The sequence below is a fragment of the Labrus mixtus genome, chromosome 8 (genome assembly GCF_963584025.1).
Source record: "Labrus mixtus chromosome 8, fLabMix1.1, whole genome shotgun sequence".
NCBI lineage: Eukaryota > Metazoa > Chordata > Actinopteri > Labriformes > Labridae > Labrus > Labrus mixtus.
Window position 1 is genome coordinate 24,333,065 of NC_083619.1, and position 21,308 is coordinate 24,354,372.

The window sequence follows — 21,308 nt, forward strand, 5'->3', positions numbered from 1 at the left end:
GATGGTGGTAATCCAAAATGTTTCCACAAGCACGATACGCAAGCCAAAAATAAAGAGCCTAATGTCACTCAAAGTGCACCGGCTCTGCTCCCATTCGTTTTAAAATGCTGAATAAGTTGCCACGGTTGAGATGAGCGCTCACCTCTGCTGTGTCTGCGAGGCTGTCGCAGCTGGCTGTGAGAGGATCCTGGAAAACAAAAAGGAACATTTTGTTTATAGTTAAGTTCTAATATAGAAACATTTCAGTAAGACGACTCACGTTTTTTATCATTTAAAATATTTTTTCCAGCAGAACAGCGCTAAGGCTCTGACTTAATCACTCCTCACAGTTTTCATGTACGTGCAGATATTTGAGGAGTGATGGGATGATATTTTAAACACTCCCAGTCGGAGCCTACAGGTGGATGCTGAGCTAGAGTGCAGTACAGCTGCAAGGTCAGAGCTGATATAAGAGCAGAGGGAGAGACGGGGAATCTTGCAGCTTAATAGAGAGCTAATTGGAAGGAGGCGTTGTCAGGTGATTGTTGAGAATGAGGCATGTCGAGTGTGAAATCAGTGCTGCTCGAGTTGAACTAGCTCGCAGGAGTTGCCTCATATATAGTTAGCTAAAAACATGTAAATAAGAGATTACACAGAACACCCAAAATTCAGTCAATGTGCGCATCACTCAAAACGAAACCAGAGTTCATTGGAATACCTTAGAAGTGATGGAGCGATGAGATGGTTTTGGAGATGGTTTTGGAGACCTTCTGAAGATCCCTCCCAGTCCTCCAGACTTTTCCTGAATCATTCACATAAATAAGTGATCAGTAATCAAGACTGGAACGTCGTCAAACAGGCTGAAAACTAAGATGATCAGAGAACATTTGTACCTTTGATGTTGATGCTTCTAACAGATTTTCACAGCTGGCAGATAACCTGTTGTCCTCGGCTGGGTCTAACTCCTGAACACAAACATCAGAAAGCTAATACGTTAAACAATACTGACACACAGACGAGCTACAAACTTTATCTCTGAAGGTTTTTACTTTACATCATCTGTTGTATTCCCCTCTGCTGCTGCTTTAGGAGTTTTCTTAAACATGCCGCTGAAAATACTTTTCTCCTGAGAACAGAAATCAAACACAGACATAACCTGTGTGAGAAGCAGTAAGACATACATCAACAGTACCTGTAATGTGTTAACAGTCAAACTAACTAGAAAATGTGTTTTTAAGAACTGGCTGAATCAAAGAAATGTTATATAGTGAACTGATTTGATCCATTTTCAATACAGCTAAGATTAATTTTTATGTTAAAAAAACAACATTTCGGGGCACTGGTAGCCTGGTGGTTAGTCAAGTGCCCCATGTACAGAGGCCAGGAGTGTGTCCAGACCACCTGGGGCACTGAGGTATGCAGGCATGGCATGCAGTTTGAGGGCAACTAGATGCAAATTAAATTATTATTTTTTTCAACTTTCCATCCTCACTTATGATACGTACTTGTAAGCCTAACCCTAACACATTTTGACAACATGTAAATCCTCCTTTAAAAAAAAGGAAGTCTCTCTCTCTATCTCTGTCCTATCTATATATAAAGGCACCTTTGTTTTTCCGTTTTCAGACAGACTGTCCGTACTCGCTGTCAGCTCCTTCTGCTCATCCTATAAAAAAAATAAATAAAAAAAAGATAGATAACACAAATAGATAAAGACGGTAACAGGGATAACAGACAGTGATGCTAACAGAGTCCCTCACCTCTGCTGCTGCATCGTCTCCAGACGCTTTGGGTGTTTTCTTGCGAAGTCCGCTAAACAGCCCGCCCTTCTCCTGTTGTGTGAAAAAACAAATGGAGTTATAAATAAGAGATAAAGAGTTACACCAGACTTGTGTAATACAGTAATGAATACAGTTACATTCAGAACATTTTGTAAACAATAATCTCTCACTTAGTTTTCCCAAAGCAGGCCTGAGGGGTCAGAACTGACCCTAATACTTAAAGGGGATCAACATGTGGAGTGCTTTACCTGCACAGCTCAAACTGGAACCAGACTGGAGTCATTTTAAAGTTCTTAAAGAGGACTCCTGTGGTCATGTCTGATCTTGCTCTTACTTTGTATGATAGTTTGTATCCTGTACTGTTCAGTCTTTTTGATTGTCATGCTTGTTTGGTTTTGTTTTATTTGTATCTGTTGTTGAGTTTTATGTATTTTAAAGGCCGATCTATTGGACGGGCATTACAAATTAGCTTAGGCTATAAATGCTGTAGTGTGTGGCTACTTGCTCCATACAGCCCGATACAAATAAACATGAAAATAAAACATTGATTGCAGACTTTGTCTTATAGTTTATAGTCTTCTTATCCTTTCATTTCATGCAGGCATTGGGTTCATTTAAGTAAACAGAAATCTATTCATAGTGTCTAGAAGAACAGACCATATAATCAGTATGTATGTTACACCTGGGTTTGTCAAAGTAGCATCATCATCACATGATGACATCATGCGTCTCAAACTGTTGCACTGTGGGAAGGAAGTTTCTGTGAGCGTGTACAGAGTCGACACTGACCTCGTCAAACAGGTTGTCAATGCTGGCTGATCTTTTGAAGATTCCACCCAGGCCTCCTTTTTTCTCCTGAAACACAATTTTGTTTTTATTCTCTCAAGTGAACACAATCAAAAAAATTCAAATAAAGAGGATCAAGAGTCAAAAGTCAAACATCCGGATTGGTTCAGACTGAGAAGGACTTTTTGTATTTTTGGACTCTTAAAAACTGGGAATCTAAATTGTTCTGGATTAAAGTCATCAAGTTTATTTCTAACACTGAGACTGATAATGATGTGTGGAGGTTTCTCATCAGGTAAAGTTTGTGTGGATAAAGTCACACAAAGAATTATAATACTTGTTCTTCGTTCATAACATGAGTGTTGAAATCTTGATGTAGCTCTGAGCTCACCTTGGAGTTCTCAGACAGATTATCGTTACTGCCTGACAGATCATCATGTAGAGACTTTCGGTCCTGAAAAACAAAATAATGTTTAATTGTGATCAACAAGCAGAATGGATTAAACAGACTGTAGCACATTTTTAAGGCTTTGTTTCAAAACATATCAAATAAAATGGTGAACATAAGTGTATACCTCGAGACACTGGACGAGGTGGTGGAGTAGCAGCTATTTTTAATTTTATTCTTTTAGTTAACCCTCGACCAAAGCTGAATTTTTCTTCTTTTGAAAGCCTTGTTCTTAGTCTTTCACATCCAGTCTCAAGAACCTTTCAGCCAGTTCTAGTTGCTGTAGTTTACCGCCCTCCTGGCCCATATTCTGAGTTTCTATCTGAATTTGCAGAATTTTTATCAGATTTAGTCCTTAGCAGTGATAGAATAATTGTTGTAGGTGACTTCAATATCCATGTGGATGTTGATAATGATAGCCTTAGCACAGCTTTCATGTCATTATTGACTCTATTGGTTTCACCCAGGGTGTAAACGAACCTACTCATCGTTTCAACCACACCCTGGATCTTGTTTTAGCTTATGGAATTGAAATCCAAAACCTTAACAGTTTTCCTAGAAAATTCTCTTCTATCAGACCATTTCCTTATTACTTTCGACTTTGTCCTGCCAGAATTATCTCTGCTTAATAAAAATGTGCTCTCTAGAAGTTTGTCGGATAGTGCTGTGGCTAGATTTAAGGAAGCTATTTCAGCTGCTTTTGATTCAGTACCGTGTTTCAACCCAGTTGGAAACTCTTATGATAGCTTTAGTCCCTCTCAGCTAGATCAGTTTGTTGATAGTGCAGTGGATTCGCTGAGAGTTACTCTGGATTCGATTGCTCCCCTAAAACAGAAGGTTATCAAACGGCGGAGACTAGCTCCATGGTTCAACTCAGAAACCCGTACTCTGAAACAATCGTCGCGAAATTTTGAAAGAATATGGCGCTCGACCAAAACGGCAGAATCTCGTTTATTCTGGCAGGATAGTCATAGAAAATATATGAAGGCTCTACGTCACGCTCGAGCTGCCTAGTCCTCCTCTCTAATCGAGGAAAACAAAAGCAATCCTAGATACCTTTTCAGCACTGTAGCCAGGCTGACAGAGAGTCATAGCTCCATTGAGCCTTGTATTCCTCTAGCCCTCAGCAGTCATGATTTCCTGAGCTTTTTCAACAACAAAATTCTAGACATCAGAGACAAAATTGGTAACCTCCTGCCCTTACCTGGTGCAGATACGTCTGATACGGCAGAGACAGTTCCAGGACCAGATATTAGTCTCGACTGTTTTTATCCAATCGACCTTTCAGAGCTAAATTCAATTATTTCTGCGTCAAAACCGTCAACCTGTCTTTTAGACCCAATCCCAAGCCAAAGATCCTGGAGAAAGTGGTAGCTAATCAGCTGTGTGACTTTCTCCATGACCACAGTTTATTTGAGGAGTTTCAGTCAGGATTTAGAGTCCACCATAGCACTGAGACTGCATTAGTTAAAGTTACAAACGATCTACTTCTAGCTTCAGACGGGACTGGTACCATCGGGTTTCATTGATACATAAAGCTGAGTATCATCTGCATAACAATGAAACTGTATGGAGTGTTTCCTCATGATATTTCCCAGAGGAAGCATATATAATGTAAAGAGAATTGGTCCAAGCACTGAACCTTGTGGCACTCCATGGCTAACTTTGGTGTGCATAGAGGACTTATCATTAACATGTACAAACTGAGATCGGTCTGATAAGTAGGATTCAAACCAACTTAAAGCAGTCCCTGTAATTCCAAGTAAATGTTCTAGTCTGTATAATGGGATCTGATGGTCAATAGTGTCGATATGAATAAAAATGTATTGATTGATTGAAGTTGAACACATAAAGCATACACGTTTGAGGTGTTTACAGGTATGTTACCTCTTCAGTTGGAGCAGCTTCTGATGGTTTCTTCTTAAACATCCCGCTGAATATTCCTCCTTTGTCCTGAAACAAAAGTACACCTGTGCTCAGCCGTTTATTTTTTGCTTGACGTCAGGCCTTTTTCACAGGACTGTCAACATGTTTGTGTTTAAACTGTTATGAAGGCTGATGAAGCCTGATATGAGAGAAGCTGTGTACCTTGTTTTCAGACAGACTGTCATTGCTGGCCGACAGCTCACTGTGAGCACTCAGACGCTCCTGAAACACCAAAACCAAATGTTAAAAACCAAGTGAAAAGATGCAGACAAATCAAGAAGCAGATAAGACATGAACATGAAGTTTTGAACATCATCTGTTACTCACTTTATCGTCTGTTGATTTGGCAGGTTTTTTAAGGATGGCAGAGAAGAAGTTCCCCTTTTCCTGTAAGAAGATAAGATGACAGAACACCCTATTTTTATTCTTTTGAAACATTTGCATGTAAAAAAACAACAAATATAGATACACAACAAAGGACATACAACAACCCTACCTCTAGAATTCTGAACAAATTAAGCTCCTAAATAAACACATTAGTCCTCATAAACAGGTCTGAATTTGTTTGACCCTGTGAACCCTGTGACCCTGTCAGGCCACTAAAACAAGCCCTACATTGGATTGTTCAGAGCTTTTCTCCTCGCCTTCCTCTGCATCTTCAGCATCACTGTCTGCTTTGCTGACCTGGCCATGAGAAGAAAAAGAAAAGTAAGACTCAGTGGGAAAGTCTAAGTTAAAATGTATGACTTAAAGAATGAGCAGAAGAGTCGATTTGACCTTCAGAGTAGGAGAAGCAGGCCTCTCTTTGGGAGTTTTCCGAAACATTCCAGTGAACAGAGCTCCGATATCCTGACAAGAAGGGTTAAATATCAGACTTACTCACATAATGACTTAACTTAGGACAAGTGTCTTATTTTCATATACTGGTTTTTGTGGCGTCCCCAGATGAACAACTTATTTACTCTGTGATTAAAATATGATTCATTGTGCAATAAGAGAAATACACACGCTGGTTCTGTGAGGACTTCTCTATTAGACATTTCCTCTTTGTTGTCCTCAGTCACTAATGTAACACATCAGTAATGTAGTGTTTGTCAAAAGCAGAAGTAGTTTATTAACACGACCAGAGCAGTGGATAACTGTGACAGTGTTTTAATGTCACCGTTATTCTCGTTTACCTGTTTTGGTTCTGAACTCTTTTCCTGCTTGTTTTTCTCCGCAGGCTCGTCCTTCTCTGCTCGGCCCTCCGCTCCGCTTTGATCCGGATTCGACTCTCTGCTGGTCTAAAAGAAGAGTCAACAACCTTCAGCACAAAATCATGATCAAGGATTTTTTTTTTTTTACCTTTGTACAAACAGCTTGGAGAAGAGAAAAATTAAACACAACATTTTTTATCTCAGACTGACTGTTACCTTGATAAAGGAGTATGAGGGCCACATCAAGGAGAAAAAATCAGAGACTAAGAGATTAAAGTCGTACATTTATGAGAATAACACGGCCTTAACGTGGCCCTAATACTCCAAAATCTATTCAAAGTGTCTAGAAGAACAGACCATATAATCAGTATGTATGTAACACCTGGGTTTGTCAAAGTAGCATCATCATCACATGATGACATCATGCATCTCAAACTGTTGCACTGTGGGAAGGAAGTTTCTGTGAGCGTGTACAGAGTCGACACTGACCTCGTCAAACAGGTTGTCAATGCTGGCTGATCTTTTGAAGATTCCACCCAGGCCTCCTTTTTTCTCCTGAAACACAATTTTGTTTTTATTCTCTCAAGTGAACACAATCAAAAAATAAAAAATAAAGAGGATCAAGAGTCAAAAGTCAAACATCCGGATTGGTTCAGACTGAGAAGGACTTTTTGTATTTTTGGACTCTTAAAAACTGGGAATCTAAATTGTTCTGGATTAAAGTCATCAAGTTTATTTCTAACACTGAGACTGATAATGATGTGTGGAGGTTTCTCATCAGGTAAAGTTTGTGTGGATAAAGTCACACAAAGAATTATAATACTTGTTCTTCGTTCATAACATGAGTGTTGAAATCTTGATGTAGCTCTGAGCTCACCTTGGAGTTCTCAGACAGATTATCGTTACTGCCTGACAGATCATCATGTAGAGACTTTCGGTCCTGAGAAACAAAATAATGTTTAATTGTGATCAACAAGCAGAATGGATTAAACAGACTGTAACACATTTTTAAGGCTTTGTTTCAAAACATACAAAATAAAATGGTGAACATAAGTGTATACCTCGAGACACCAGACGAGGTGGTGGAGTAGCAGCTATTTTTAATTTTATTCTTCTAGTTAACCCTCGACCAAAGCTGAATTTTTCTTCTTTTGAAAGCCTTGTTCTTAGTCTTTCACATCCAGTCTCAAGAACCTCTCAGCCAGTTCTAGTTGTTGTAGTTTACCGCCCTCCTGGCCCATATTCTGAGTTTCTATCTGAATTTGCAGAATTTTTATCAGATTTAGTCCTTAGCAGTGATAGAATAATTGTTGTAGTTGACTTCAATATCCATGTGGATGTTGATAATGATAGCCTTAGCACAGCTTTCATGTCATTATTGACTCTATTGGTTTCACCCAGGGTGTAAACGAACCTACTCATCGTTTCAACCACACCCTGGATCTTGTTTTAGCTTATGGAATTGAAATCCAAAACCTTACAGTTTTCCTAGAAAATCCTCTTCTATCAGACCATTTCCTTATTACTTTCGACTTTGTCCTGCCAGAATTATCTCTGCTTAATAAAAATGTGCTCTCTAGAAGTTTGTCGGATAGTGCTGTGGCTAGATTTAAGGAAGCTATTTCAGCTGCTTTTGATTCAGTACCGTGTTTCAACCCAGTTGGAAACTCTTATGATAGCTTTAGTCCCTCTCAGCTGGATCAGTTTGTTGATAGTGCAGTGGATTCGCTGAGAGTTACTCTTGATTTGATTGCTCCCCTAAAACAGAAGGTTGTCAAGCGGCGGAGAGTGGCTCCATGGTTCAACTCAGAAACCCGTACTCTGAAACAATCGTCGCAAAATTTTGAAAGAATATGGCGCTCGACCAAAACGGCAGAATCTCGTTTATTCTGGCAGGATAGTCATAGAAAATATATGAAGGCTCTACGTCACGCTCGAGCTGCCTACTCCTCCTCTCTAATCGAGGAAAACAAAAGCAATCCTAGATACCTTTTCAGCACTGTAGCCAGGCTGACAGAGAGTCATGGCTCCATTGAGCCTTGTATTCCTCTAGCCCTCAGCAGTCATGATTTCCTAAGCTTTTTCAACAACAAAATTCTAGACATCAGAGACAAAATTGGTAACCTCCTGCCCTTACCTGGTGCAGATACGTCTGATACGGCAGAGACAGTTCCAGGACCAGATATTAGTCTCGACTGTTTTTATCCAATCGACCTTTCAGAGCTAAATTCAATTATTTCTGCGTCAAAACCGTCAACCTGTCTTTTAGACCCAATCCCAAGCCAAAGATCCTGGAGAAAGTGGTAGCTAATCAGCTGTGTGACTTTCTCCATGACCACAGTTTATTTGAGGAGTTTCAGTCAGGATTTAGAGTCCACCATAGCACTGAGACTGCATTAGTTAAAGTTACAAACGATCTACTTCTAGCTTCAGACGGGACTGGTACCATCGGGTTTCATTGATACATAAAGCTGAGTATCATCTGCATAACAATGAAACTGTATGGAGTGTTTCCTCATGATATTTCCCAGAGGAAGCATATATAATGTAAAGAGAATTGGTCCAAGCACTGAACCTTGTGGCACTCCATGGCTAACTTTGGTGTGCATAGAGGACTTATCATTAACATGTACAAACTGAGATCGGTCTGATAAGTAGGATTCAAACCAACTTAAAGCAGTCCCTGTAATTCCAAGTAAATGTTCTAGTCTGTATAATGGGATCTGATGGTCAATAGTGTCGATACGAATAAAAATGTATTGATTGATTGAAGTTGAACACATAAAGCGTACACGTTTGAGGTGTTTACAGGTATGTTACCTCTTCAGTTGGAGCAGCTTCTGATGGTTTCTTCTTAAACATCCCGCTGAATATTCCTCCTTTGTCCTGAAACAAAAGTACACCTGTGCTCAGCCGTTTATTTTTTGCTTGACGTCAGGCCTTTTTCACAGGACTGTCAACATGTTTGTGTTTAAACTGTTATGAAGGCTGATGAAGCCTGATATGAGAGAAGCTGTGTACCTTGTTTTCAGACAGACTGTCATTGCTGGCCGACAGCTCACTGTGAGCACTCAGACGCTCCTGAAACACCAAAACCAAATGTTAAAAACCAAGTGAAAAGATGCAGACAAATCAAGAAGCAGATAAGACATGAACATGAAGTTTTGAACATCATCTGTTACTCACTTTATCGTCTGTTGATTTGGCAGGTTTTTTAAGGATGGCAGAGAAGAAGTTCCCCTTTTCCTGTAAGAAGATAAGATGACAGAACACCCTATTTTTATTCTTTTGAAACATTTGCATGTAAAAAAAAACAACAAATATAGATACACAACAAAGGACATACAACAACCCTACCTCTAGAATTCTGAACAAATTAAATCCTAAATAAACACATTAGTCCTCATAAACAGGTCTGAATTTGTTTGTTAGATACACAGACATATTTTCTATGTATCTAAAGAAGACCCTGTGAACCCTGTGACCCTGTCAGGCCACTAAAACAAGCCCTACATTGGATTGTTCAGAGCTTTTCTCCTCGCCTTCCTCTGCATCTTCAGCATCACTGTCTGCTTTGCTGACCTGGCCATGAGAAGAAAAAGAAAAGTAAGACTCAGTGGGAAAGTCTAAGTTAAAATGTATGACTTAAAGAATGAGCAGAAGAGTTGATTTGACCTTCAGAGTAGGAGAAGCAGGCCTCTCTTTGGGAGTTTTCCGAAACATTCCAGTGAACAGAGCTCCGATATCCTGACAAGAAGGGTTAAATATCAGACTTACTCACATAATGACTTAACTTAGGACAAGTGTCTTATTTTCATATACTGGTTTTTGTGGCGTCCCCAGATGAACAACTTATTTACTCTGTGATTAAAATATGATTCATTGTGCAATAAGAGAAATACACACGCTGGTTCTGTGAGGACTTCTCTACTAGACATTTCCTCTTTGTTGTCCTCAGTCACTAATGTAACACATCATTAATGCTCGTGCCCTGTTTGCTACTGTCAGGCTAACAAACCCTCCTGTGTCAATAGCATCTGAATTTCATTCTACCAGGGCCTGTAATACATTTTCCACATTCCTTACTGAAAAAATCCAGAAAATTAGACAAACTGTCCGTAACTCATCATCAGGATCAGGATATGTGCTGTGTCCATTTAAAACCAACTTAAGCACCATGACACAATTTAATCAAATCAACCTTAAAAACCTGGAGGACATTATACAACAATTAAATTCCTCCTCCTGCTGTCTTCATATTCTGCAAACAGGTTTCTCAAGTCATGGCTCCAGATCTGTTACAAATTGTAAACCTGTCTCTTCTCTCAGGTGTCTTCCCACAGGCCCTGAAAACAGCAGTCATCAAGCCACTATTAAAAAAGAACAATCTAGACAAGTCAATAATGAACAATTACAGGCCGATATCAAATCTTCCTTTTTTAAGTAAAATAATCGAAAAAGCTGTTTTTCAACAGTTAAATAACTTCTTGACATTGAGCGACTGTTTCAGTGTCTTCCAGTCAGGTTTTAGACAAAATCACAGCACTGAGACAGCTCTGGTTAAAGTGTTTAATGACATCCGTTTAAACACAGACAGTGGCAGAACCTCAGTCTTAGTTTTACTTGATCGCAGTGCTGCGTTCGACACAGTTGACCACAATATATTACTCGACCGACTGGAAAACTTGGTGGGAGTTTCTGGCACAGTACTAAACAGGTTTGAATCCTACTTAAAGGACAGGGACTTCTTTGTGTCTATAGGTAACTTCAAATCTGAGCAAACAAAAATTACTTGTGGAGTTCCCCAAGGTTCCATCCTGGGGCCTCTTCTGTTTAACCTCTATATGCTCCCACTAGCTCAGATTATAAAAAAACAATAAAATAAGTTATCATAACTACGCAGACGACACACAAATATATATTACAATGTCGCCAGGCAACCATGGTCCCATAAAAGCACTGGGTAAATGCATAGAACAAATCAATGAGTGGGTGTGCAAAAATTTTCTCCAGCTAAACAAAGACAAAACTGAGGTTGTTGTTTTTGGAGCAAAGGAGGAGCGACTAAGAGTCAGCAATCAGCTTCAGTTAGTAAGACTTAAAACCACAGACCAGGCAAGAAATCTGGGCGTAGTGATGGACTCAGACCTCAATTTTAAAAGCCACATTAAGACAATTACAAAGTCAGCCTACTATCACCTGAAGAACATATCAAGAATTAGAGGACTTATGTACCAGCAGGACCTGGAAAAACTTGTCCATGCTTTTATCTTCAGTCGTCTTGATTACTGTAACAGTGTCTTCACAGGTCTGCCTAAAACATCAGTCAGACAACTGCAGCTGATCCAGAATGCTGCTGCTAGAGTCCTCACCAAAACCAAGAAAATGGATTACATCAGTCCAGTTCTGAGGTCTTTACACTGGCTCCCAGTCTGACAGAGAATAGACTTTAAAATCCTGCTGCTGGTTTATAAAGTGCTTAAAGGTTTAGGGCCAAAATACATTAGGGACCTCCTGATTAATTACGAACCATCCAGACCGTCTGGGACAGGTCTGCTCTCTGTCCCCAGAGTCAGAACCAAACGTGGAGAAGCAGCGTTCAGTTTCTATGCTCCTTATATCTGGAACAAACTCCCAGAAAACTGCAGGTCTGCTGAAACTCTCAGCTCTTTTAAATCGAGGTTGAAGACTCACCTGTTTACAGCTGCCTTTCATTAAACAGCTTTAATAAGATTTTAAATTTTAACTCTGCACTGTAACTTTTAACTCTTTTTATATTTTTACTTTATTTATTTGAATTAATTTCATTTGAATTATTTTATTTGAACATATCTTCAGATTTAATAATTCCAGTGATTTTTTTAATTTTTTGTATGTTTTATTTTAATGTTTCTTTTCTTTCCTCTGTCATGATGCTTTTGATGTCTTAGGTGAAGCACTTTGAATTGCCTTGTTGTTGAAATGTGCTATATAAATAAACTTGCCTTGCCTTAATGTAGTGTTTGTCAAAAGCAGAAGTAGTTTATTAACACGACCAGAGCAGTGGATAACTGTGACAGTGTTTTAATGTCACCGTTATTCTCGTTTACCTGTTTTGGTTCTGAACTCTTTTCCTGCTTGTTTTTCTCCGCAGGCTCGTCCTTCTCTGATCGGCCCTCCGCTCCGCTTTGATCCGGACTCGGCTCTCTGCTGGTCTAAAAGAAGAGTCAACAACCTTCAGCACAAAATCATGATCAAGGATTTTTTTTTTTACCTTTGTACAAACAGCTTGGAGAAGAGAAAACATAATACATTTTTTATCTCAGACTGACTGTGACCTTGATAGAGGAGTATGAGGGCCACATCAAGGGGAAAAAATCAGAGACTAAGAGATTAAAGTCGTACATTTATGAGAATAACACGGCCTTAACGTGGCCCTAATACTCCGCCGTACACCTCTCCTTTAGTCAACAGGTTAAATAAAAAAAATCTATTTAAAGGTGGACACGTGATGTTTTAAAAGTCAAAACAAATATCCCAAAAAACATTTGAATTTTTCCCCCCATCACCATCAACACCCAGTAATTCTTATAAAATGTCACCGAGATCTAAAACCCTTAAGCCACCACCAGCAACAAACACTGAACCAAACACTTCTTCATACCTTTGGGGACGACTTGATTTGTAACCCTTTCATTATTTCCTTCAGACCGCCCTGTCAATCACAGTCACACGTCAAAAAACAGCTGCTTATTATTAACTTAACTAACTACGAGTATGTACACTACCACTACAGGGTTCTTGTGCTTTAGTTGTGTATATCCATTTTATGAATATGAGGCACATTATACTTATTACTTAACTATATTTGACTGGCACCTACAGTTACTTTTCGATTTGAAATGCTCTTCTGAGATAGAGATTGTTTTTGTTTTTCTCTTCTTCTGTTTCTTCTCTCTGCTGCTCGATGTGGTTGTTGTAACTTCATGAATGGGGGGGACAGAGATAACAGGCTGGGAAGCTGGTGTCATGCTTCCTAATGGTTCATTTATTAATTAATTAATTAATTTATTTATTATCTATTTAAATATTCTAGTCTTTGTATATTTTACAATTAAACTTGTTTATCAAATTGTACGATTGGAATCTGCGCACTTCGGCTCATTTCTATTGGTGTACCATGCATGTGCACTTTGTATGTTTTATGTGTTTTAATAAGTATATGTGACTCTCCCTGCCACCAACGGGTTCAAATAAAGTAACCTGAACCTGAGATTCACAGAAAAAAAAATCTATTTGGTGATATAGAGTTGGATTCTTTCGGAAAAAAACTAAGAAATGAAGTGTTTCTTCAAAGTAAAAAAAAATACTCATCCTTGTAGTGTCTTGAAAACACACTCAGCTTTAAACATATACAGCAGTTCAATGTAACATACTGTACATGTTTGTGCGGAGATAAATTAATGACAAAAACATCAAGTATTATGATCTGAAAACAGTTTAAAAAACAGTAAAATAAACCACACAAACCTGTTTGCTGGCCGGAGCCTGCTTAGGCGGGGCATCGTCAGTTTTTTCCTCTTTGTCCAAGTCGTGGGTCACGTATTTCTGAGGAAAGAAAAAACAAACAAAGACTCAACAAGTGATTCAAGACCTGAAGTAAAACCAGATTCTGCTCTATATACAACTTTTTATATGCCAGACACTTTGTTTTATTACTTTTCTTATTATGATCCTGATGTGTACGCCTAATGATTTTTCAATGAGTCTTTAATTTAGTTTGTGATGAATCATCAAGCAGCTGACACATGCTGACACACCTTCTGTATCTACACAATAAGTATACACACACACACACACCTGTCTCCTCTAGGAACCTGTTCAACTCAGGCAACATCAGTTTTTAAAAAAGTTTGCAAGAAGATTTTACATTTCTTATCTACAGTTTACTTTTATTGATATTTATACATTTTAATTTATACACTTGCTGACCCTTAGTGACCTTACACTCCTGCACCAAATAAGGACTTAAAATAAGGACTTAAAGGAAGACAGTTATCCTTTGTTTTAAAGATTGTTCGTTGCTTCCGTCCAGATTCAGTCTGACCAGCATACAGGATAAGGAGACTAAGTAACTCATTTGTCCCTGCTGCTGTTGTCTTTATAAATGACGGGTTGTTTTTGCTTTTTATCCTTTTTAAACTCATGTATATATGTCCATTTGAATTTTTTTTGGTTTATTTTTAGCAATTTAGGAAATCAGGGAGCGAGAGCGCAGGGAATGACATGCGGGAGAGGAGCCACAGGTCAGATTCTAACCCGGGCTGCCCGCTTGGAGGACTACCGCCTCCATAACCGGGGTGCATGCACTACTTTTACTTCTTAGTGTCTTTTTATGTTGCTTGTTAGGTTGGATGAATAAATGATGTTCTGCAGACTGCAAAACAACAACAAAACGCCCTCTCACAGGGATAATAAATACATCCCTGAACCTAAAAGACATGGCTCTGCTTCATCATCATCATCATCATCATCGTCATGCAAATCAAAGGACCAACGAATACCTGCTGTGGAGTAAAAAGTGTGCCCTGCTACAAATTGATAAACCTGTTTAATATCACAAACACTCAAATAGAAACAAGTCAAACTTTCATTCTTTTGATGCAGCTGTGATTCTTACAGTGAATGAAGGCGGCCTCTCTTTTTGGCTCCTCTTAAACAGTCCAGACAGGGCGTTCGGATTTCTCTACAAACAACAAAGCAGATGTTAATACGGTGGAAGATATTTCATTCAATATTTATAAAGGAGGTCCTAGTTGGCAGGTATACGCTCTAAAAAGCAGAAATACTGTACTGTTCATGAACAGGACAGAAACACGACACCTGGTGTAGCTCTGAGTGATTCTTTACAGTAAACTGTTCTCATACTTCACACAGACTAAACAGGTTAAAGATTCATCTCCTTTTTCAGAAACAAGACGCACACGTTGACACAAAACTCAATCATTTGAAACATTTCCTGTCTGAAAGCTCTGACTGCACTGCTGATTGCTGATTGCATTTTGAATGTTATCAGGGTGTACTGTACATTTTCTGTGGGTCTGGGTGGAACCTCGGGCGTCTCAGACTGCTTCTCTCTTCTCGTCTCTCTTTGTGTCAGGTTTCCATTTGCCTGATAGGCACAAAAAAAAAAAGGAGGAACCATGAAAAGTGATATTTATAAAATGTGAAATAATAATAAGAAGGAGATAAACCTCATTAATCCCGTGAGGGGAAATTAAAATGTACTCTATTGTTGAACATGCTACACACAGATACTGTAGGCTGACACACACACACACACATGCACAAACAGGAAACAGGTGCACCTCCATGCACTGACGGAGAGATATCAGAGGGAGGCCCATAGCGAATGTTCCTGAGCTGGGGGGGGGGGGGGGGGGGTGGGCTGCCTAGCTCAAGGGCACCTTGGCACTGCTCAGGAAGTGAACTGGCAAACGCTCCAGCTACCAGACTAATTTCTAGACTTGGTCTGCACCAGGACTTGAACCGGCGACCCTCCGGATCCCAACCCAACAGACTGAGCTACTGCCGCCCAAAATATGTGTAAAGGCGATGATAGGCAGAATTTATTATAATATCAATATCATAGTAATGAGTGTGTTTCAGTACATATATATCACTGAACTCACATATGTATCTTATGTTTTATATTGTATGCATGTATTGTGTATAAATTGTATTGAGGGTATATGGATCTACATGTTAATCTTTGATGTGATGTCAGTCACATCCAAATTAAAACTATTCGTTCAAAGAGGTGACTGTAGAGAACTTGCGTACCTTATTGTTTTATTTCGCTGTGGGCGATATTCCCGTCACACAACATGAATTTGCATCTATCTATGATTTTACAATAGCCTTGTATGAAACCTCACAGTCAAATGGGTCTGAGAGTAAATGGAGGTAAATTAGAAAAAAAAAATGCATGACACCTATGATCCCTCGCCCACCTGTCATCGCCATAGTTACATGTTACCTTGTAAAACACAAACACTGACTTGTGTTGCTTACCTCGTTATACGCTTTTGCTGCATTTTTCACCCTGTATTGCGTGTGACTCAGCTCCTGCACAGAGAAAAAGACAAATTATTCCTTATTTCCTGACCTCATCAAGTATTTATTTTTAAATGTTGTCACAGTGCAGGAAGCAGAGATCCGCATATGAAAACCAGAAGTTAAAAAATGCTCGTCTTACATCATCTGCCGGTCGCTGAGGCACCAGAGGAGTCGGTCTCTCGGCGTCATTTCTCTGAAACTGTAAAGATAAAGATGTTGCGATGTCATCCTAAATTAAAATCAGAGGAGAACCTGCTAACAGCTTCATAACTAAAGGTTTGTATTTAGGTGTCTTTACCTCAGACGGTTTTGGCAGAGTTTTGGGCTGTGGAAAGATAAAGTAAGGAGCATTATGAGATCTGAGAGTGTATGTCATGTATGAAAGAGGAGATTACACTTTGAGTTTGATGTTTGTTTTTTAAAATACACTCGAGCATTAGAGTAACATTTTCTTACCGGTTTCTTTTTGACTTCTGGCTTCATCATCTCCATCCTGCCTGTAACAGTGACACAGAGAGATTCAGTTCAAACAGGCTGATTGATGGTTCACTTTAAATCCCTTTCTTGATGTCCACTGGGCCTCGTGAAAAACCCCTTCACACTCTTTTCTGCATACCTTTTAACGTGCCAGAACAGGAGGAGCACAGATGTTTGTAATTTACCTTTGCGTTCCACATAGACATGGGGATGTGTACCAAACATTTACCACTTACAGTCAGTTTATGTAGTGAGAAAAAAAAAACTGCTTTTATACAAGAAATCTTTGAAGTTTATAGTTTTTTAAAAGACATGAAATGAGTTGCACATCATCTTCCAGGTCTTAAAAATAGTTTTCCAGCAAATTATCCTGAAGTTTAAGGTAAAAAAAAAAACAACCTAATATGAGAATCTCACAACAAAATGATGGTGTGTCTTTCAAATCAATTTAACAGACATTTTAGGGATATGATGATATGTACAATAACATAGCCCATGCAGCAAAGGGCTCATTACTGCTATGTTATCCGCCGCCCTCAACATGTCTCAAGATGTCTAGAGGACGTTAACACTCTAAGGTATTTAACATTGTCTTCTTTTCCATCCTCACCATCCTACAGAATAGCACAGAGGAGAGAGAGCATCTTCTACTGAAGGGATTTAAAGCTTGTTTTTTTTCATTTTACGAGATCCTCTCCTGTGAGCTCCACGACTCAAAGCCACAATTTCCTGCAGCTCTGAGGAGTTAAAACCAGCGCTCTGTTATTCTGCATTCCTGCAAACTTAAGTGTAGGAGTTTTTTTTAAAACCAGTTAAGAAAGTGAGCCAAATTAAAACTGTTGCCTCTTTTTGACTCACAAAAGCAAACCAGACTGTCAGCTACAATGTTAACTATTTCTTTAAGGTTTTTTTTAAGTGCTGTCACGGGGTTGGATCACACCAAAGCGATATACAGCACCAAGGGGACGAGCAGTTGAGACATTTTCCACGGCAAAATGTCACAGTAGGCAGTTCTCTGGACAGTTAAAGGGAAGAAGAACATGTTTTGCATGCTGCATAAATACAACACACATTTACATGAAGCGATAAGCAGAGCGATACGTAGCACTTTGTCCACAGGGGGAGCTAAAATCAACACATTAATGAAGGTTACTCAGAGTCTGAACGCAGACATCATTAATGTAGGAGTAAACGTGTGATTTACCTACAAAACTGCAAAAAGGAGCACAGCCAAACAGTAATAAAACTTCAGGCGCACGGCCGGTAAAAGACTACAAGAAAACAGAAAAGTCAGCACACTCAACGTCCTTTACAGTTTGTTTTATCTGAGTAGAGCTTCAACGCACAGATTTAACTCACACCACATCAGGAAAATACACGTCTAGGTCCAGAGCCTTCATTAAAGGGTAGACGTGTGCAGGTCCACTTTGACTTTATACAGACAGCAGGGAGTTGGTCCCATTTATTTAAAAGCAAATCACTTTTGTTTTTAACCCGGAATGTGATTTAATCCATGTTATTAAATGCTGATTAGAAACTGAGTAGAAACTCTTGAGGGAAGTTGTTTCCTCCTCTCTAGATCCTCGCTTGTGTTGTTCTTACTCCATGATGTATGTATGAATTGAAGGATTGTAGAATCATCTTCAGTGACTTTGGTGATAGAATAAAGAATTGCTTGTTTTTTGTTTTATAAAATAATGAAAACCTTTGTCTTTTTTTTTTTCAAGTGGAAGTGTCATGTCTTATTTAAATACCGGTTCAACATGTTCTCCATTCTTCCCACGACTGTATTGTACAAGCAGACAGGGCATGTTTACTTCTATGTTTATTCAGTCTGAATAACCCTCCTTCAGGAAATCTGAGTCACCGACTTATCTCAATCTCTATTGGGCAATTAGTGACCCTGTTGACCTTTTATCACCACTCAGAGACTCAGATATATTTACTGTCTCTTCTTTGCAACGACTCAGAGTGAGCAATCATGCAAACTTACTCAAACTAAATCTGTTTTTAAACGTGCCAGATAAATCAAAGCGATCTCTTTTATCATCAGAGGTCAGACAGTACTTTGGACCCTTCACTTCAGCATAATAACAAAGACCCCTTTGTCTGAGAGAACAACATAATAAGACAAACCACAGTAAAAGCAATCAACAATGATTTAATTATTGCTTAGATTTAAACTCATACAAATTTATAATTTTACGGGTTCGATCCCCAGCTCCTGCAGCCATGTTGATGGACCCCAAAATAATCCCAAATTGCTCCCGATGTTACATCAGTGGCGTGTGAGTGTGTATGAATGGATTAGTTACCTCTGATGGTCACTTCACATAGAAACCTCTACCATCAGTGTGTGAATGTGTAGGTGTGACCTGCAGTGTAAAAACTCTTCGAGTAGTCAGAGGACTGAAAAGCGCTTTACGAGCTCAAGTTCATTTACCAGTGACCCGCCGACACATCCTAAGTGGCAATTCATGACCCAAATTTCTACAATTTTTCAACCATTAAAATGTATTTAATGAAACATTATGCAGCCCTGTGTTATTTTCCCTTCTGCTCTTGGCGTGTAGTGGCAGATGACCAGCGTTACGGTGCATTACGGCCTCCAACCTGCTAAGTATGTATAAATCTGAATCAGAAATACTTTATTAATCCCAGGAGGGAATTCAGTAATCAACCCTACAACACTTGTTCTTTCAAATAAAAGCTCAGCGTAGACTTTTTGCCACATCTTTGACACACAACCCACTAAAAATCACTTCACGACCCACTTTTGGGTCCAGACCCACAAGTTGAAAACTATCGGTTTAGATGTTGTCCTGATTAATTCTGAGAAATACATTTATATTTAATCCATGACTTTTTCTAAGCTTCATTTTTTTAAATAATGAACTAAATAAAAGTTAAAGCCCTGAATGTCAGACACCTGATCAAATCTCTGCATTGAAAACTGCATTATCAGCATCATTCTGTAGCCTATTGGCAGTTCAGATAAATATTTAGAGGCATTTCGTTTTACCACATTTCACCTCTAGGCTACATAATACAATTTAGCAGGCAATTACAAAGAAACAAAAAACGGAAGCAAAAAAAGAAGGCAATTAAAAAGAACAAGCACCTCAGAGGTGAAGAAAGGCAACATTTAAAAAGTAGTTAATTTGAACCCTCAATTAGCCTGACAGAAGTTTTAATACAGGAAGAACTACACAGTAACATCGGTCAGTCACTGTATGAAGTATTTGGAGAAGTAGGACTACGGTACACATTTCCTCAAACTATAACTTAAGTCTGCTCTGATAAACTTGTATCCAATGAATTTCCGCCTTGAGCTCACAGTGACAATTTGAAAGAGTCCTCATTTAAACAAAGGTAAATTAAAAACAGTAAAACGTCTGAAGCTCTGAAACGGAGACGCGTTGATGTCCGACTTTTTACATACCGAAGATCTGAAGACGCAGCTGAGTAACTTTAAGTCCAGTTTTATAGAAAAACACATCTAACCTGAAAAGTAGACACTCGGCTCCTTCACGGACTCGACATTCCCAGGAGTTTTACTCCACCACACCCGCTCAACAACATCTGTCACGCACGATGCGTTCAAGAGCTCCGAATAAAGCTCCGAAATCATCGTTTTTGTTAGAATATATACAGATTGGGTCTTGATTTCTTTAGATACCTGTTACATTAATACAAAACGCCTTCTGCTACTTGTTAATAAACCATTTATGATATTTATCTTCTCACATGTTATTATTATATAGCCTAAATAAAATAGATTTTCACTAAATGAAATGTGCAAGTTTAGCAGCCTACTTGTACTTGTTTCTCCAAACATACAGGCCTATAGAAAAAAAATCAAAGCACGAAGCAAAGCACATGATAAATTAAGGATAGAATAAAAAGTGTCATCAGAGTTAGGGTCAATAAGAAAAAACGTTCCCATCGATTTTTAAATGCAAATTGAAAAGGAAGTTGAAAAGATGAAAGCTCACCACAGCCACCAGTACAGTGAAACAGACCGGGACACTTCTGAACAACAACAGCTGTAGGACTGTGAGGATCTGCCTGGTTTCAACTTTAACTTTTAACTTCCTGCTGTTGGAAAGTGTTGTAATGGGAGTTTTCGCTGGTGCCGCTGGGGGGCTTTATGTGCGAGGGTGGGGGCCTCTTGCCTGATTCCGCGGGGACCCTGTGGCCCCCAACTCTCTGTTCTACTCTGCTCTTCTTCTTTACGACATCTCTATGATCTTGATAGCATGATGTACACCTATGGATATTGTGTATATTTATTATTATATATATATTTATTACCATCACCTCTCTTTTTATGATGGTCACATAATAACATTTATATAATTTTATCTTCTTTCCATTAATGTTTACATGCATATATACTTTTTCCTCTAACTAATTTTAAATTTATTTTTCATTTATTCATATTTTTGTTTGTTTTCTCGCTACTCCCCACTAAATTCTGCACTTTAATGCATTAAGCTCCCAGGAACACATTTCACACCTTTCTAACACACTACCTGAACATAAACATCATTGCTTGACTCTCATCTCATTTAAATGTATTTTGTCTGTATTGTCGCTCTGTATCTTTACTTATGT

General features: G+C 38.9%; 1 protein-coding gene across 2 annotated transcripts in view; it reads right to left on the reverse strand.

The window, feature by feature from the left end:
* The window catches only part of LOC132979478 (uncharacterized), a 29,817-nt gene extending 9,480 nt beyond the window's left edge, over positions 1-20,337 (reverse strand). Inside the window, exons 1-31 of one of the 2 annotated variants that reach the window (XM_061045327.1) lie at positions 20,196-20,337; positions 16,671-16,711; positions 16,513-16,539; positions 16,354-16,413; positions 16,170-16,223; positions 15,184-15,267; positions 14,776-14,841; positions 13,626-13,703; positions 12,760-12,810; positions 12,206-12,310; positions 9,792-9,863; positions 9,630-9,698; positions 9,303-9,362; positions 9,138-9,197; positions 8,937-9,002; positions 6,994-7,056; positions 6,606-6,671; positions 6,099-6,203; positions 5,698-5,769; positions 5,536-5,604; positions 5,248-5,307; positions 5,083-5,142; positions 4,882-4,947; positions 2,938-3,000; positions 2,550-2,615; positions 1,740-1,811; positions 1,586-1,645; positions 1,034-1,105; positions 873-944; positions 698-781; positions 143-187 (exon numbers count right to left, since the gene is read on the reverse strand). In XM_061045327.1, the coding sequence (XP_060901310.1) occupies positions 143-187; positions 698-781; positions 873-944; positions 1,034-1,105; positions 1,586-1,645; positions 1,740-1,811; positions 2,550-2,615; positions 2,938-3,000; positions 4,882-4,947; positions 5,083-5,142; positions 5,248-5,307; positions 5,536-5,604; positions 5,698-5,769; positions 6,099-6,203; positions 6,606-6,671; positions 6,994-7,056; positions 8,937-9,002; positions 9,138-9,197; positions 9,303-9,362; positions 9,630-9,698; positions 9,792-9,863; positions 12,206-12,310; positions 12,760-12,810; positions 13,626-13,703; positions 14,776-14,841; positions 15,184-15,267; positions 16,170-16,223; positions 16,354-16,413; positions 16,513-16,539; positions 16,671-16,711; positions 20,196-20,322 (2,115 nt within the window). In that variant the 5' untranslated portion in view covers positions 20,323-20,337. The remainder of the gene's footprint in view (positions 1-142; positions 188-697; positions 782-872; positions 945-1,033; positions 1,106-1,585; positions 1,646-1,739; positions 1,812-2,549; positions 2,616-2,937; positions 3,001-4,881; positions 4,948-5,082; positions 5,143-5,247; positions 5,308-5,535; positions 5,605-5,697; positions 5,770-6,098; positions 6,204-6,605; positions 6,672-6,993; positions 7,057-8,936; positions 9,003-9,137; positions 9,198-9,302; positions 9,363-9,629; positions 9,699-9,791; positions 9,864-12,205; positions 12,311-12,759; positions 12,811-13,625; positions 13,704-14,775; positions 14,842-15,183; positions 15,268-16,169; positions 16,224-16,353; positions 16,414-16,512; positions 16,540-16,670; positions 16,712-20,195) is intronic. The other variant, XM_061045328.1, reaches the window with a different exon arrangement.
* Between the last annotated feature and the right edge of the window lie 971 nt (positions 20,338-21,308).